Source organism: Heloderma suspectum, chromosome 2, assembly GCF_057233095.1.
Source record: "Heloderma suspectum isolate Gila_16-S chromosome 2, 16-S_ref, whole genome shotgun sequence".
Taxonomy (NCBI): Eukaryota; Metazoa; Chordata; class Lepidosauria; order Squamata; family Helodermatidae; genus Heloderma; species Heloderma suspectum.
The window spans coordinates 180,252,300-180,267,266 of record NC_139459.1 but is presented as its reverse complement, the minus strand read 5'-3'; the positions used below and the strand labels follow the sequence as shown (position 1 = coordinate 180,267,266).

Sequence of the window (14,967 nt, the reverse complement as noted above, 5' to 3'; positions counted from 1 at the left end):
TCAAGCACCCACATCAGAGAGAGGAGCAGCAAATTGTGCCACTCCCCCCCCCCCGCCCTTGTCCCAGCCTGGAGGACCTGCCGCCACCGCTGTCTGCAGTGGGTGCTCCAGAGAGCCCCGCCAGCCTTCCTCCCAGCAGGCATTTGCTATAGCCAGAGAGCAGCTGACGGGGCTGTCTGGAGCAGCCCCCAGCCATTTGTTGCTCTGAGTGAGAGCCACGCATTCAGATGAAGCAGCTGTGCAGCTCCTGTGGGAGCCCAGCCAGATCTTGTGTGATCTGGAGGAGGCTCAGCCAGGCCTTGCAAGATCTGGAAGGCCATTTCCTCTAGCTGAATGGTGCACGACAGGTAGATGGAGGGCTGTGGCCATGGTGGCACAAGTTGTCTCTAGCTTCAGGCAGCAAGAGAGCTTTGCAGGCCCTGTGTGTGCGCGTGCACGCGTGCGCGTGTGTGCGCATTGAGGGAGTGGTGGTGAATAGCTGTCTAGCATCCATGCATACTCCCCCCTTTTACATGTCACTTGAGTGGCACACTTGCTGCTGCCTTGGTCACCACCCTCATACCGTTGCAAAAGCTTCCACTCGTGGTTCCTCTGACTGTGGTTTAGCATGCTACACTAGAGAGTTCCTTTTAGAGAAGCCACATGGGCAGAAGGCTTTCCATGGACTCCAGCCAGCATTAGGAGAAATGAAGGTGTCAATCTTGGAAGGTGTGTAAGGGGTCTCAGTGGATGCTAAGGTAGGTGGGCGCATGTAGTGAGAGGTGCCTGAGGTTTTCTTGCCCAGAGCCCCTGATTCTTGGACCCAGACTGCAGTCTGACATGCAGAGATTGGTGGGAGCCATTTCTTAATTGTGTACAAAAGTACTTAATTGTGTACAAATGTTGGTCCTTTGGTCAGCTAGAAAACAGCAGAATTGACCAGACAGCAACAGAATGAATACCTGTGGGCATTGTATAAACATCACATGGAGGACTTGCGGTACTGAGCTGCAGTACCTGGGTCTGTTTCACCCTCATGGTTGTGCCTTTGCACACGAGCACATTTGTTGTTGTTGTTGTTGTTCAGTCGTTCAGTCGTGTCCGACTCTTCGTGACCCCATGGACCATAGCACGCCAGGCCTTCCTGTCCTGCGCTCTCTCCCGGAGCGTGCTCAAGTTCATATTCATTGCATCGGTGATGCTATCTAGCCATCTCATTCTCTGCCGTCCCCTTCTCCTTTTGCCTTCAGTCTTTCCCAGCATCAGGGTCTTTTCCAGAGAGTTTTCTCTTCGCATTAGGTGGCCAAAATATTTGAGCTTCAGCTTCAGTATCTGTCCTTCCAATGAGCACTCAGGGTTGATTTCCTTTAGTATGGACTGATTTGACCTCCTTGCAGTCCAGGGGAGTCGTAAGAGTCTTCTCCAGCACCACAGTTCGAAAGCATCAATTCTTCGGCGCTCAGCCTTCCTTATAGTCCAGCTCTCACAGCCATACATTACTACTGGGAAAACCATAGCTTTGATTATACGGACCTTTGTCGGCAAGGTGATGTCTCTGCTTCTTACTATGCTGTCTAGGTTGGCCATAGCTTTCCTCCCAAGGAGCAAGCGTCTTTTAATTTCATGGCTACAGTCACCGTCTGCGGTGATATTGGAGCCCAAGAAAGTAAAATCTGTCACTGCTTCCATTTCTTCCCCTTCCATATGCCAGGAAGTGATGGGGCCAGATGCCATGATCTTAGTTTTTTTAATGTTGAGTTTCAAACCAGCTTTTGCACTCTCCCCTTTCACCCTCAACAAGAGGCTCTTGAGATCCTCTTCACTTTCTGCCATTAGGGTGGTATCGTCTGCATATCGGAGGTTGTTGATAATTCTCCCAGCAATCTTAATTCCGACCTCTGATTCATCCAACCCGGCATTTCTCATGATGTACTCTGCATATAAGTTAAATAAGCAGGGTGACAATATGCAGCCTTGTCGTACTCCTTTCCCAATTTTGAACCAATCGGTTGTTCCATGTCTGGTTCTTACTGTTGCTTCTTGACCCTCGTACGAGCACATACATACACGAAAATCCAGAGCCTTGCATCCACCTTGCTGGGGGAACAGTGTCACAACTATATGTATATATTTATTTAAAACATTTGTATACCGCCTGATATCATTACGATCTCAGGGCAGCATACTGTTGCAAACCAAAGCTATGTACGATCAAGCCAAGGGTGTGAAAGGAGACAAGAGACCCAGGACTGAGTCTTGGAGGAATTCACTATAGGAATGGTGGTGAAAGAAAGGCCAAACTTCTGAAGAAGCACCAGGCTGAGTTTGGAGGAAAGCTTGCAGCAAGAGTACAGTTCAGCCAGAAGCATTCTGGCAAGACCAGTGTGGTAGCCAGTTGACACTGCTGGTCATTGACACAGCTTTGTGTTTCATGTCTCACATCTCGGGATCATCCCACATGAAGCAAGGACATGTCATCTAGGATCTGGAAAGACAGATCTCCAGAATCTGAAGATGGCACCAGGTTTCTGCATGTTCTTGTTGGTCAGGCTGTGGCTGGGTCATTTGCCATTTCTCCTTTGGAACCAAGGGGTAATCTGGCTGGTCTCATCCATTCCTGTCCCAACTGTGTGATTGTTTGTGCAAAGCTAGTGTCTGGTCCTACAGCAAGAATATTCCTTCTTGGATGCAGAACAATGACTAAGAGGGGTGGACAGAATTCTGGGTGACTTGCAGTACATCAGCAAGGGTTTTTGGCTTCCATTTTTTTCAACAGTAGTAGCAACAAAATGACACCACACTCCCGCAAAGGATGCTTGGGGTAACCTGGAATGGATTTTTGGTTGGAAGGACATCATAGAACATCATAGAATTATAGGGTTGGAAGGGGCCTACAAGACCATCGAGTCCAACCCCCTGCTCAGTGCAGGAAGCCTGATTCCCAGGCGGGCCCCTATCCAAGTACTAACCAGGGCTGACCCTGCTTAGCTTCTGAGATCAGACACATCCAGCTATGAGCGCCATTCAGTTCTGCTACTCAAAAGAAATTCCTGGGCTCAAAACCCTTAATTTTTTTCTACCGGGCTCCAGTTGTTGGATCTTGGAGTTCTAGTAAAAAAAGAAAAGAAAAACAAAATAGATGGCACAAGCCTGAAGTGTGTCTCTTCCCAAGACATGCCTTCTCACCTATGTGAGATTAGGCAGGGTAAACATTTCCAGGGCCGCTGTATTACACGGGTGGCCAAGGCACCTAAGCCCGAGACACATTGCTAGGGGTTCAATAGCCCTTCCCTCACTTTCTCACTGACACACTTGTGACAGAAGAGGATAGACAGGCGAGAGTGGTGGGGAGACTGTTCTGACAGCAGCAAATTTACAAAGCCGTGGAGCAGGGAGTCTCCACAGATTCCTGGTGGCCTTGTGAGAGGGAGGACCAGGCCAGCTGGCTGGCAGGAGTTGAGAAGTGGAGAGCTGAGGGAATCAGCAAAGGGAGACACAGTGAGGGTGGTGTGCAGTAGGTGTGGTCCCACCCCTTGTTGTGATGGCCCGCTTAGCTACTGTTTTTAAGAGGCTATGCGGGGCATGATTTGGCTAGAGGGGGAATGGTGATTTGTGGATTTCGTTAATGGCCTCCTTCTAATTCAAGCAGTGATGGTATGAAAAGCTCCAGGTAAACAATGAACGGAGAGATAAAGTGATTCATAGTTTGTGGCCCCCAAACACTCCAGAAGGTGCATGGCCATAACCATAGTTCCCCCCCCCCTCCTGGCATGATCTAAAATGTGCCATGGTCAGATTTAAGAAACGTGCCTTTTAACCTGAGGACTTGTGTTAAAGGTGAAAGTAACTTTTCTCTCACCCCTAAGTAATTGGCCTGTAGGAACCGCACGTGCACGTATGCACCCCCCCCACACACACACACACTTAGGCATGCAAGGGCTTCCTGGCCACGGTGTAGCTTCTGCAGCTTGAGCTCCAGGAACTTCTCATCTCAGAAATCAAATTAAGCATCTGTGTATGTGTGTGTTGTGTCTAGGCTAGGGGACCTTAGGCATATCCTGGTTTTGCACCCCCCCCCCAATTTCTACCATTATTTCCTTATCCAGTATAAACTATTTCTCCTCTCCTGAGCCTGCACAGAATTCTGTGTCCCAATTACAGCAAAGCATGCAAAGGAGTCTGATTTCTATGGCGTATTTTATGTTTTTCTGGCTGCTGGACTCCAAAGGTTTTTTTGGGAACTTGCAGTTCTGCACCTGCTGATTTCTGCAGCTGCCTAAATTTAGTATGTACAACTTGGCAACTCTTATGGTGCCTTAATTTACATTTGCACGTGTGTGTGTGTGTGTGTTTTTACTATTACATCAGGCTTCTAGGAGGCTATTGGGTGATCTTGCAGCCCCAAGAGGGTTAGCTGGCTGAGGTGTTGTGTAGCCACATGTAGCATGGCTCAGCTTCCCTGCGGCTCTTCTGCCACAGTCCTCTTTCAACTGCTTTCAGACATCACCTCTTCTCTGGGTATCTTTCAAAGCAGCATCTCTCCAGGGATGTCGGCAAAGCTGGCATGGTAGGCTTCTCTTTCCTTTGAAGAGTAAGCTGCTTCTAATCTTCCTTCCCTTCCTCTCCCGCTCCCCCCACCGGCAAGCTGCTCATAAAGAAAGAGGAATGGCGGCAGAGACTCAACTGTTATACTAATGAAAAAGGCTGTGTCCCACAGAGCTTTTAAAAGGTGTTCATGCATCTCTCGGCTGTTTTTTTGTGCAATAAAATGATGTCACTAGGTGGCACTGTTGCACACAGCCGTCTCAGTTCCCCATCGGCATCCATGCAAGCAAATGCTGGCCTTTGCAAGCAGTGCGGGGGCCGGCCCTACTGTTAGGCAGAGTGAGGCGACTGCCTCAGGTGGCAGATACCGTGGGGCAGCATTGGCAGCTTTCCGACTGTTCCTCATGAACTCGCCAGCTGTTTCCCTTTTTTTGGAGATCAGAGCTGCGTATGCCACACATCCTAACCTAGGGCCTTTTACACTAGCTTGCTGCCTCAGGTGTGGTGGAGGACACTATCCCATCACCAGCATGGAAGTAAGATTCAGCTGCCAGTCTAGCCAGCTTCTGTACATGAATTGAGTAGGGGGTGCCGCCTTGTACTTCACCTCAGACAACAAAATGTCTTGGACCGGCCCTGGAGCAGTGGCATGGATGCTCATTTACCTTGGCAGGGCTAAAAAGGAAGCAGGGATGGATAGCTCCCCAAAGCTCGCTTCAGATAGAATCAGCGGTGACCTGAGCTACTGCAAGGAAATTGGAAAAACTTATCGAAGGTGTGGGACATTTTCCAAGTCAATTCCAGTGTGGTGTTGCGGCTAGAGTGTTGGACTGGGAGCCAGGAGATCCAGGTTCTAGCCCCCACTCCGTCATAGAAGCTCACCCGGTGTCAAGGTGGTTGCCCCTGCTGCCTTCTGAAATCCTCAGGTAGCCAGAATCAACACGCAAACAATAGGGCTCTTTTCCAAGGCTTTATTCCCATTCAATCTAATGATGCTTATAGATGCTAATTGCTTGATTTTATGAGTGAGACTTAAGAGAGCTGCCTACTTGGGGGTTCTAACCTTAGGAATCAGTTGATCTCCATTTGGAGAGGAAGGCAGGAAACCTCTGTACTTATGGGCTAGGAGGAGAGAGTCCACCCCTTTCCCGTAGGGCATCGGGGCGCCGCTGTTGACGTTGCACCAAGCGGGCTGAGCGCCTCCTCTCAGCGCCCGCCATCTCCTGCTTGACGCTGCGCCGGTGCCTAGCGTCCAGAAACTGTTGTTGCACCTCCCTCTCCCTGCCAGGGTCACTATCACTCTCAGGAATGTGTACCGGGAGGGGCTCTCCCCCTGGCTGCTCCTCTGAACAGCGCGCGAGTTCTTCTCCGGCGGTTTCTCTCTTCCTCAGAATCAGAACTGCTTTGTGGCTGTCTGGGCTCTGATCCAACCCTGACACCGGGTGACTTTGGGCCAGTCACAGACCCTCAGCCCAACCTACCTCACAGGGTTGTGGTGGTGAGGATAAAATGGAGGGGGAGGAGGAAGATTATGTAAGCCGCCTTGTGTTCCTTGCCAGAGGAAAAAAGGCGGGATATAAATGCGATAAATAAATTCAACTCTAATTTGCCGCCATTTTGGACATACGCTGTTTGCGGATTTATGGTACATGTGATGTTAGGGGTAGGCAACCTGGTGCCCTCCAGATCTTTTGGATTCTGCCCCTCATCAGCCCCAGCCAGCATGATGGGAATAATGGGAGTTGTAGTCCAAAACACCTGGAGGGCTCCAGGTTGCTTATCCCCAGCCTACATTGTGCATCGTGCCATGCCCCCTGACTGTCTGCTTTCATGTGCTGTTTATAGGCAGATAGAAACACCAAGATGGAGGTGCATCCTGTTGCACCAGCAGCAAACAGAGGAGCAACACTGCGTGGATCGTCTTCCCTTACCTTGACCCTTGCCATGACCCTGAGACACATTTCCAGGCACGCAGGGGTGAATCAATAGTTCAGGCTAAGCTAAGCAGCTCAGAGAACACACAGCTGCGCAGGTGTGAGGGACCGATGCTGTAATGGCCTAATTTGCCATTCCCAGGCAGGAGACGGACCATGGGCTTCTTCATACCAGGTTTTTTATCCCACAACTTACCGGGGCTTCTGCTTCTGGATCCTTTGTGGGATTAAGATAGCTCCTTACACGAGCTGACACAGGCTTTTTTCCCCCCCCAGGACTTCCTTTGTCTGCAAGTTCTACATGTTTCATTATACAGCCACTAGATGGCACTGTGATATAGCAGAACAGTGCAATTTCAAACAGCCATTAAAGCAGAATGGCATTTATTACTGCATTAGCGCCGATCTCTTAAAAACTGGGAGAAAGGTCAGAAAGCGTGGGAGACACCCTGGAGGTTGATGACATCATCTAAAGGATTCACAAACCTCCGTAAATTACCAGTCAGAAGCATGCAGTAAAAGCCTTGTGTAGAAATGCTCCATGTGTCTCCTTTAACAATCCTGTTTTTGTGGTCTCAGGACAAAACTTGGTCAGACAGTCTTAGCAGGCCACATATTTTTTTAGCCCTGCTGTAGGTTAGCCTTGCCTTTCATTTGCTTCTAAGAAGATGTAGTTGGGGGGCAGGGAGGGAATGCCCAAATTCACTTGTTTTAGGGCTTCAGCCGTGAGTGTCCCTTTCAGCCCCCTCTCTAATCTTGCTTTAGCTGGAGAAGACAGAATGTGAAGCAACAGCCGGGAATTAAGAGTTGGAAAAATATTTAGAAATAAGTCGCAGTGTTTAGCCGCAAGGGTGATTAATTGGCAGAGGTTGCCCAAGGAGGGGGGCGGATTCTTCATCATTCACAGCTTCTCGAATCAAGACAGCATGTGTGCGTTTCAGAAAGATGCATCAGATAGAGCACAAGAGTGGGCTTGAGGCAGCAGTAGCTGGTCCCTTCTGCTTATAACAGCTATAAATGTTTTAAAACTTTCTCCAGCCCCCAAATGCCTTCTGTGCCAGCTCACATGCATTCTGCAGAAGGCGTCCTCTTCTCTCCTTTCCTCTTTCCTGTAAGCTACTGAAAGCACAATTCCAGTTCATACACTTACAGGGCCAGCAGTCCTATTCACTTGATGGTGAAGCAGGGATGTGAAGTCAGCTTGCCACGTGGCTGGCAGCCAGCCCTTATGCATGGGGCAGTGAGGAGGACTGCTTTGTGTGACTCTTCCTCCTCTGCAGAGAGAGAGAGAGAGAGAGATTGTGTGCAGATCGGGCTTATATATGGAGTACCTGCCTTGCATGTTGTTGTAAGTGTGGAGGGTTGGTCCTCACGGGTTCCCTTCCACCTCAGTGACTTGGTTCACATGGTCATAATAAGCCACTGTGGCTTAAATAGTTTTAATTAAAATTATCTTTTAAAGAATTTAAATTTATTTTATTTAAATTGTGGCACGTGCTGGGCACGTGTGGGCCACGATTTCCATAATCACTGCCCGGGTGCGGCTTGTGTCATCCAAACCTGGGTGGCATGGCTTGTTGGAGGGGAAACAACCCTTCAGTAACCCTTGGGCTACTGTGCAGAGATGGGCAGAGAATCGTGACATTTGTATGTGTTTCAGCCCCATGGAGGAACGCATTTAACTTGGGCAGGCATGCCCAACAAGACATAAGAATGGGTGAATGCAAGAGGTTCTCAGTGAATTGCTGTACTTTACGCAAGTGTGAAAAGCTGTGTCACGATGCATCGTAAACAACAAACCCACATTCAAAAATGTACTTGCATTTCTCTGTCAAAAAATGTGTGCTGTTGTTAGAATGTAGTTTCTGATTTAATGTTATTCAAAGTGTATTCATTTACTCCATATTTATTCCACCCCTCCTCCATGGAACTCAGGTGGTATACACGTTCCACCCCTCCCCTTATCTTCACAACAAACCATTGAGGTAGGTTAGCCTAAGAGACAGTGACTGGTTAAAGTGCATCTGGTGAGCTTCAAAGCAGAGCAGGGATTTGAACCCGCATCCTCCTCCTCCTAGTCCAGCATTCTATCTACTAGACCATTCAGGTAGTAACAGTGACTAGTAATAGTTCTTCTACCCATCTGGACTAATGAACCTTAAATGTTGTCACCAAAATGAGCTTTCCACATGCATTTCTTCCTGAGTTATTGCATATCCCCATTTGTGTGCCAGCCGCCTTGAAAATGGCAGTTACAGAATTCATGCACCACAATGGGCATGTCTGCCTGAATTAAATGTGTTCCTACATGGGCCTGAAACACATACCAAGTTCAAGATTCTCTGCACGTCTATTTTTTAAGGGGGTGTACGGCTGTTTCTACATGATGCATTTATTGTGCACTTGTGATTGGTCACTCACAGAACTTTGTGTGTCCTGTACATGATGTCATCCTCCAGGGTACTTCCTGCTCTTTGCAACCTTTATCGCAGTTTTTTTCATGACGATGAAAGTCTGGCATTTTCCCTCCTCCCCCTATGAACCAAGGTAAATCAATGGTGTACTGATGAAATGGCAATTTATTGCAGCAATACCACAGCACCATCTAGTGACTTTATAATGAAACATATAGAACTTGCCCAGAAAGGGAAAAAAGGGGCGGGGGGGAGGGAACCACATGGAACAGAGCCGATTGTAATCCCACAAGGAATGCAGAAGCAGAAACCCCAGTAAAGTTGTGGGATTTTAGCTTCATGTAGAGCAGCCCTATGGCAGGTCCAGGACTACTTAAGAGATTGTAGCTGCTACCGTGGAGCAAAACCAAGGGTCTGAGCCTCTGGTTACTTATCCATCTCATGCCTCCTGTGATTTGAATGTCAGTTCCCCTGACTTGCATATTGGTTGTCTTTGTCCCTGCTGTCAAGGAGCAAGAACATAAAGGAGCCTTCTGGCTGCTGCCACATTCCAGGGAAGTGTGATATGGGCAAAAAGCTGTCAAGAAGATCCTGGCAGGGCAGGAAGGGAGTGCTGATACGCCTGCCTTGTTCATGTCTTTCTCATCTAGATTTATATGTTGGCACTTTTGCCTGGCCCTGGTGCGAGAAATCAGAAGACCCTGACTTAGGTCTGTCTATGGCTGTGGTCCTCTATGTCAGTGGCCTCCAGAGTGGGGTGCACGCACCCCAGGGGGTGAGCAAGACAATGCATTGGGATGCGTGGGCCACCTGATAATTGAGCAGCCTCCCGCCGCCCTGATGAACTGCCATTGTGTGCGATGATGGTGGTGGCGGCGGCGGCAGCAGGATGGGGTGGGAGCTGAGAAAGCTCCGCGGCATTTCTCTCTTGGCTCCAGTCCTATCCTGCCTCTGCTGTGGCCACAGAGAGTAACTGTGCCAGTCTCTGCCAGGCATGGTAGGGGAAGCCGTGGCACTGGAACAGCTGGCATCCTTCTGAAGGAGAGCGGGAAGGAGATTAACCCTTCCCACTCTCTTTTGGCAGGATGAAACCGAGAAGAAAACCTGTGCTATGACAGCCATTAAAACCAAGTATCGAAATAAACTGAACTTAGAACCAGACCTTCGAATTGCTGTATCACGAAGTGTTCAACCAAGATTTTCGAAAATAATGAAGTGTATTTAATCACATTGCTCACTAAAAAATATTAATTTTTTTTTAGTGAGAGCAAAAGGGTTTTTGTACCATTAATAAAATAAAAAATACTTTAAAATATTGTTTATTTCATCTTTCTCTCATCTGTTTTTAATTTCTATTAATTTCTATTTTTGTGTGTGCTTTATAATGCACATAATATATTAGTACAGTACTACGTGTATATAATTTATAAATAAATAAATATACATATATTGGGGGTGCATGCTCAACATTTTTTTTACTGATGGGGTGCATCATCAAAAAAGCTTGGAGACCACTGCTCTGTGTTATACCAGAGTCTATAGGCCTGTGGCCAATATCCTATCTAGTAGGCTTCTCCCAGCTGCTGCTCGAAGCCTCCGCTTCTCCTGCTGCCGTTGCCCCTTTCCCTGGTTCTTGCAGCAACTACTACACCTCAGCGGCCACCTTTTCTTTTAATATTTCGTATGCGTCTTCTTTTTGGAATGTAAACCACCCAGATAACTTTTTATTATTGGGTGGAGAAAACAATGAATGAATGAACGAATGAACGAACAGGGAGGTAGGGAGGTATTGCTCCAGATGGCCCAGGCCCAGCATGCTACAAGGAGCATCTCCTCCTTACAAATCACTCTACTGTGCAGAGGCTCTGGGTCCCTTCCCTTTGAAAGCCTGGGGTTGTTTGAGTCCAGGCTTCTCGGTGGTTTGCATCCCAACTTGGTAATGCATTCTCCAACGATGCTTGCCTGTGCCCAACCTTGGGTAGTTTGAGAAGCTGAATAAAGACATTTCTCTTAGCTTTCGAACTCAAGTGAGAGTTCTTTAGCTCTGCGCTCTTCATTTTGGATAGGATTTCTCTTAAGCCTTTTAAAACAAGCTTTCCTGCTATTGTTTTACTGCTGGTGTGTGGGCTGCCTTGAGCACCTTTATAGGAGGCAAAAGCCTTTGATAATTTGTTAAAGAATGAAATCAATGGGAACACGCCTGCGTATCGTAGGGGAACAGGATCGCCAGGCCTGCATCACACAAGCTGTGGGTCCAGCAGACTTTCCCCTCAACCCCCAGCAAGTAGGTTTGGAAGTAGGCTGTGTTGTTCCATGGTTCATTGAATCAATGGGGTTTTTAACTCGTGCTCCCATGCTAGGAGTCCATGCTTGGCTGGTTATTCTGCGTATTTCTGGGTGTGCCTCTTCTGCATCATTGGATGTGTCTGTATTTGTCATTGAGGTAGTAATGTAACTATGATGGAGCAATAAAGGCATCTGGCCTGAGCTCATCCTAGGCATGAAAATGGGAATGTAATACTTCAGTGGTTTACCCAAATAGTGTTAAATTATGTTGTAAAAAAAAATCCAACTTGGAACGATGAGAGCTGTTTTCCCAACAGCAGACATAAAGCTTGTGCTGTGTCTTTTTGTCCCCTCTTCCTCATGATGTCTATTAAGGCACGATTTGCGACATGACGGCATTGCACTGTGAGCTTTCCCTGTCCCTGCTAGCCAGTGATATATATATGTGGTAGGGAGTAGGGTGGGGAAACATCCAGGGCAGTAATGGCAAGGCCTGGACTACACATGCAGCGCAGTGAGATGGAAACGAAGTGGCAGAGTCCCAAGGAGGTTGAGTGAACTACAGAAGGGGGGATATCGTTTTTAATGCCCCTAAGATGTTTTTATGCCCCCCCCCCAACTAGCAGAGTAGGAAGAAGGCTGCAACCTTTCTCTCTGACATGCTAGGTTTTATTTTTCAATTGCAAGGAGTTCTTGGGGTTTGTTTGTTTGTTTGTTTTTACATGGGGGAGCACTCAAAAATCATACAACCCACCTGCCATCAGAAGTGGTAGCATCCTGAATTCTACCACCTCATTTTCTTGCACGTGTAGCACGCCCCTTGCCTTTGCAGTGAACATTACAAGGAAAAAGGGGTCGAGAGAGAAGGCCCAGAAGCAGCAGCAGCTCCAGGCCTCTTCATAACATCTAGTTTGCCCTCCCCGTCTTTCCCTTAGGTGACCCTGAGCATCTTCGAACTAGCCACAGCTGCAGGGACCCCTTGTGACATCGACCCGGCCCTGGTGTCTGCCCTGGCCAACCTGAAGAAAGGTAAGGACCAGGCTTGCCAACTTTTCTCCAGCTTGTCACATGTTAGGTCGGAACTGCAGGGCTGCAATATCCATGCAAGACCCCAGAGAAGGCTGTTTTCCCCTGCACTCGGGAAGCGGTGCTTTTAGAGGAGCTGCACAGGGAATCTTTCCAGGCTACACATCACCTCGGCATAATATCGTAACTCCGTCTCTTGGAGCCGCCGCTGCATAGATGCTGCCACTTCTTTCTTTGGGCTGAAAAGGCCCCACTCCTAGGCTTCAGCCAAGGATGGCAGCTTTCCTGCATTTTGCTTTCTGTCTTTCCCAGCTGGCAGCTGTGAGCTTTGGTTCTTGCAGGACGTGTGCATCCATTCAGGCCCCTGCGTCCCACCAGTGGGCGGAATACAGGCAGTCTCCCTACCTGGGGTCACTCATGTATCTCATAGCCTCAAGCCACAGAGACACGAGACGCTCATTCGATTTCTCTCGCCCCGGAGCTTTCCTTCTGTGTGTATCTTCTCTCTTTCCCTCTGTCCTTCACATTAGACCTGAAGTCCAGATAGAGCAGGCAGGTGGCATCTGTGTGACATGGTCCACAGTAGGCCTAACCCCAGGCACGAGGTCACTGTGGCCAGCAACTGAAACTCCCCTGCTGGTGCCTAGAAGTCCGTCTTTCTCTTAGAGCAGCAGTCTGGCTCAGCTGGGGGCAGGGAGAAGCGAAGAGGTGCAGGAACCCAGCAACTCCTTGCTGTGCCGGATCTTTCTTTCTTTCTTTCTTTCTTTCTTTCTTTCTTTCTTTCTTTCTTTCTTATTTATTTAAAATTATTGGGCACCTGTCAGGGCAGAAGCCCTCCCAAGGCAGCTCACCGCAGTAAAATATATAAAAACAGTTAAAATATTAAAAGCGATAAAAACATAAACACAATAAAATAGCAATAAAAGCCGACAATGAAACCAACGACCACAGCAAAAAAAAGCAACAACAGCAGTCATATCAGGAGAAGGCCACGGTAAAATAATACGTTTCCAAGGCCTTCTTGAAAGCCTGCAATGATGGAGCGTGGCGGACCTCCGATGGCAACTTGTTCCAAACGTGTGGGGCCACTGCAGAGAAGGCCCTCTCTACTGTGTCCACAAGAACTGTCACCTCACTTTCTTCACAGGTGCACGCCTAAAAAGAACGAAAGTATAGCCAGCTGGCTGCAGCTTTCCTTTGGCTGTATCAGTGGCAGAAATGGTGGTGGTCAGCTTTTTCATACTGGTAGTTTTCCCAGCTCCTGGCCCCTAATATTCTAATTTCGATAGGTGCAATATCCCATGATGCACTAGCTGCTGTGTTTCTTCTCAAACATGTTGGCAAGGCAAAGAAGAAGCAGTAGTTTACCTCCCCTTTTTAAGTAACCAACGGGCTTGGGATCATGGGGGCTTGAAGCTGCCATACTCCTTTGTGATCATAGCTCGTTCTCAGGGCTTCTCCACCCAGGGCTTTTATCCTACATTTGAGATTGGTTACTCAAGGATGTTTGTGGGTCCTTTACATGATGTCATCAACCAGCAGGGCATCTCCTGTGCTAAAATAAACTTTATCCCATTTTTTAAAAGATCGGAGATAATGAGCAATCAAATTACAGCACGTTGAGTTTCCTTGTGATAAGAAGTTGTGCAATAAGAAGCGCTAGACCACAGCGCCATCTAGTGGCTGTATAATAAAATGTATAGAACACACAGATAAGGGGGAGGGGTGGAGCAGAACGGAAGCCCATGTAAAGGGAGCTCGTCATGATCCTGCATTTAAAACAGAAGGAGACAGCTCTGGTAAAGTTGCTAGATTTTCACCTGGTGTAGAAAAGCTCTCAGTCTTCCTCCAATCTTGGACCACCTTATAGCTTTTGCTTCCTGCCCCTTCCCCTCCTTAGCTTTGGGGATCCCTAATTGCAGCTGCTGCCATGCAGAGTCCAGCTTTTAAGCAAACACATATCATTTCCCCTGCCTCCCTGCTGTGCTGGCCTCAAATCTGAGCCTGTGCTGCCTCCTTCCATGCGGTAGGACCTACCTTTGTGAACAGAGTTTTTCAGAAGCCTGCCCAGCCTCTTGGAAATGCTGCCGCTGGTTTCTTCTGCTGGATTGGTGGGCCGTCATTCCGTGGCCCCACACAGTCTAGCTACTAGTTTCTTTCTGCCACACCGGCTACATTCAAGGGGCAATCACTGCACAAGATCTCTCCCGACCCACATTTTTTTTGCTGAGTCTTCCTACCACCTGAGCGGGGTCCCACAAAGCAATAATGGTGTCCTGACTGTCCCTGGTTAGAAGAGGGATAGGTTGCCATTCTTTTTATGTTATGAGCCCATGAACCCCATCAAGACAGTCATATCTCCTTATACTCTCTCTGTCTCTCCGTATATGTATGTAGTGTACATACACTGATATGCACCCATCCACCCCAGGAGGAATTTTGGGCAATTGCCCATGTGCCCCTCCACCCACTGAGGTCAAATGAGCAGTTGTCCAGAGTCCCTGCAACGCAGCCTTGCCCAGCTTGGCGCCTTCCAGATTTTTGGGGGAGTACAGTTCCCAGCATTCCAGACTATTGGCCATTCTGGCTTGGACTGATGGGAGTTGAAGTCCAAAACATCTGGAGGGTACCATGTTGGGAAAGGCTGCTGCAATGGGACATGCAGAATTTTCCAGTTTCCTCCTCCTCAACATGCTAGTGGTGAGCTTTTCCCCTTTGTTTCTTTTTTTCATGGCATACACATGTCGATTCAAGCGGAGCCATGCAGTGTCAGTTCTGTGCCG

The 14,967-nt window shown here is 48.2% G+C and overlaps 1 protein-coding gene across 2 annotated transcripts in view; it reads left to right on the top strand.

The window, feature by feature from the left end:
* Positions 1–14,967, top strand: part of NCKAP1L (NCK associated protein 1 like) — an 84,376-nt gene that overhangs the window by 53,086 nt on the left and 16,323 nt on the right. For both annotated transcript variants that reach the window (XM_084836520.1, XM_084836521.1), the window contains exon 27: positions 12,094–12,187. In XM_084836520.1, coding sequence (XP_084692646.1) covers positions 12,094–12,187 — 94 coding nt within the window. The remainder of the gene's footprint in view (positions 1–12,093; positions 12,188–14,967) is intronic.